The 1,535-nt window shown below is 50.0% G+C and overlaps 1 protein-coding gene across 1 annotated transcript in view; it reads left to right on the top strand.

The window, feature by feature from the left end:
* The window catches only part of MUC19 (mucin 19, oligomeric), a 205,316-nt gene that overhangs the window by 105,028 nt on the left and 98,753 nt on the right, over nt 1-1,535 (top strand). The window contains 1 exon segment of the mRNA XM_011973120.1: nt 4-1,503. Coding sequence (XP_011828510.1) covers nt 4-1,503 — 1,500 coding nt within the window.

The following is a 1,535-nucleotide window of genomic DNA, read 5'->3' as shown; positions in this document are numbered from 1 at the left end:
GGGTTACAGGAACAACTGGACAGTCAGCTGAAGTGACAGGGACAACTGGACAATCTGTTGGAGTGACAGGGGCAACTAGATCATCAGTTGGAGTGACAGGGACAATTGGATCACCAGCTGGAGTGACAGGGGCAACTATTTCATCTGCAAGATTAGGGACAAGTATACCATTAACTGGAAAAACAGTAACAACTAGAACATCAATTGAAGAATCAACGACAACTGGACCATCAGCTGGAATAACAGGTACAAATGGACTATCAGCTGAAGCGACAGGGACAAATGAAATACCAGCTGGGGTGACAGGAACAACTGGACAGTCAGCTGAAGTGACAGGGACAACTGGACAATCTGTTGGAGTGACAGGGGCAACTAGATTATCAACTGGTGTGACAGGGACAATTGGATCATCAGCTGGAGTGACAGGGACAATTGGATCACCAGCTGGAGTGACAGGGACAACTCGGCTATCAGCTGTGGTGACAGGGATAACTGGACTATCAGCTGAGGTAACAGAGATAACTGGACTATCAACTGGGGTGACAGGGATAACTGGACCATCAGCTGGAGTGACAGGGACAACTACAGTATCAGCCGGAGTAACAGGGACAACTGGACTATCTGCTGGGGTGAGAGAGACAATTGGTCTATCAACTGGGGTGACAGGGACAATTGGATCATCAACTGGAGTGGCAGGGACAACAAGACTATCAGCTGGAGGGACAGGGACAACTGGACTGTCAGCTGAAGTGACAGGGACAACTGGACAATCTGTTGAAGTGACAGGGACAGCTGGATCATCAGCTGGAGTGACAGGGATAACTGGATTATCAGCTGGACTGACAGGGACAAGTGGACTATCAGCTGTGGTGACAGGGATAACTGGACTATCGGCTGGGGTGACAGAGATAACTGGACCATCAGCTGGAGTGACAGGGTCAACTACAGTATCAGCTGGAGTGACAGGGACAACTGGACTATCAGCTGGAGTGACAGGGACAACTGGACCATCAGCTGGAGTGACGGGGACAAGTGGACTATCAGCTGGAGTGATGGGGACCACTGGACTATCAGTTGGAGTGACAGGGAAAACTGGACTATCAGCTGGAGTGACAGGGACAGCTGGACCATCAGTTGGAGTGACAGGAATAACTGCACTATCAGCTGGAGTGACAGGGACAAGTGGACTATCAGCTGGAGTGACAGGGAAAACAGGGCTATCAGCTGGAGTGACAGGGACAACTGGGCCGTCAGCTGAAGCAACAGGGAAAACTGGACTATCGGCTGGAGTGACAGGGATCACTGGACCATTTGCTGAAGTGACAGGGACAACTGGACTATCAGGTGGGGTGACAGGGACAACTGGTTCATCAGCCAGGGTGACAGGGACAACTGGATTATCTGCAAAATCTGGGACAAGTATACCATCAGCTGGAAAAACAGGAACAACCAGAACATCAGTTGAAGAATCAAGGACAACTAGACCATCAGCTAGAATAACAGGTACAAGTGGACTATCATCTGAAGTGACAGGG

This window comes from Mandrillus leucophaeus, unplaced genomic scaffold, assembly GCF_000951045.1.
Source record: "Mandrillus leucophaeus isolate KB7577 unplaced genomic scaffold, Mleu.le_1.0 Scaffold1344, whole genome shotgun sequence".
NCBI classification, from domain to species: Eukaryota; Metazoa; Chordata; class Mammalia; order Primates; family Cercopithecidae; genus Mandrillus; species Mandrillus leucophaeus.
Note: the sequence above shows the minus strand (reverse complement) of the source record. Positions and strands in the feature narration are given on the sequence as shown.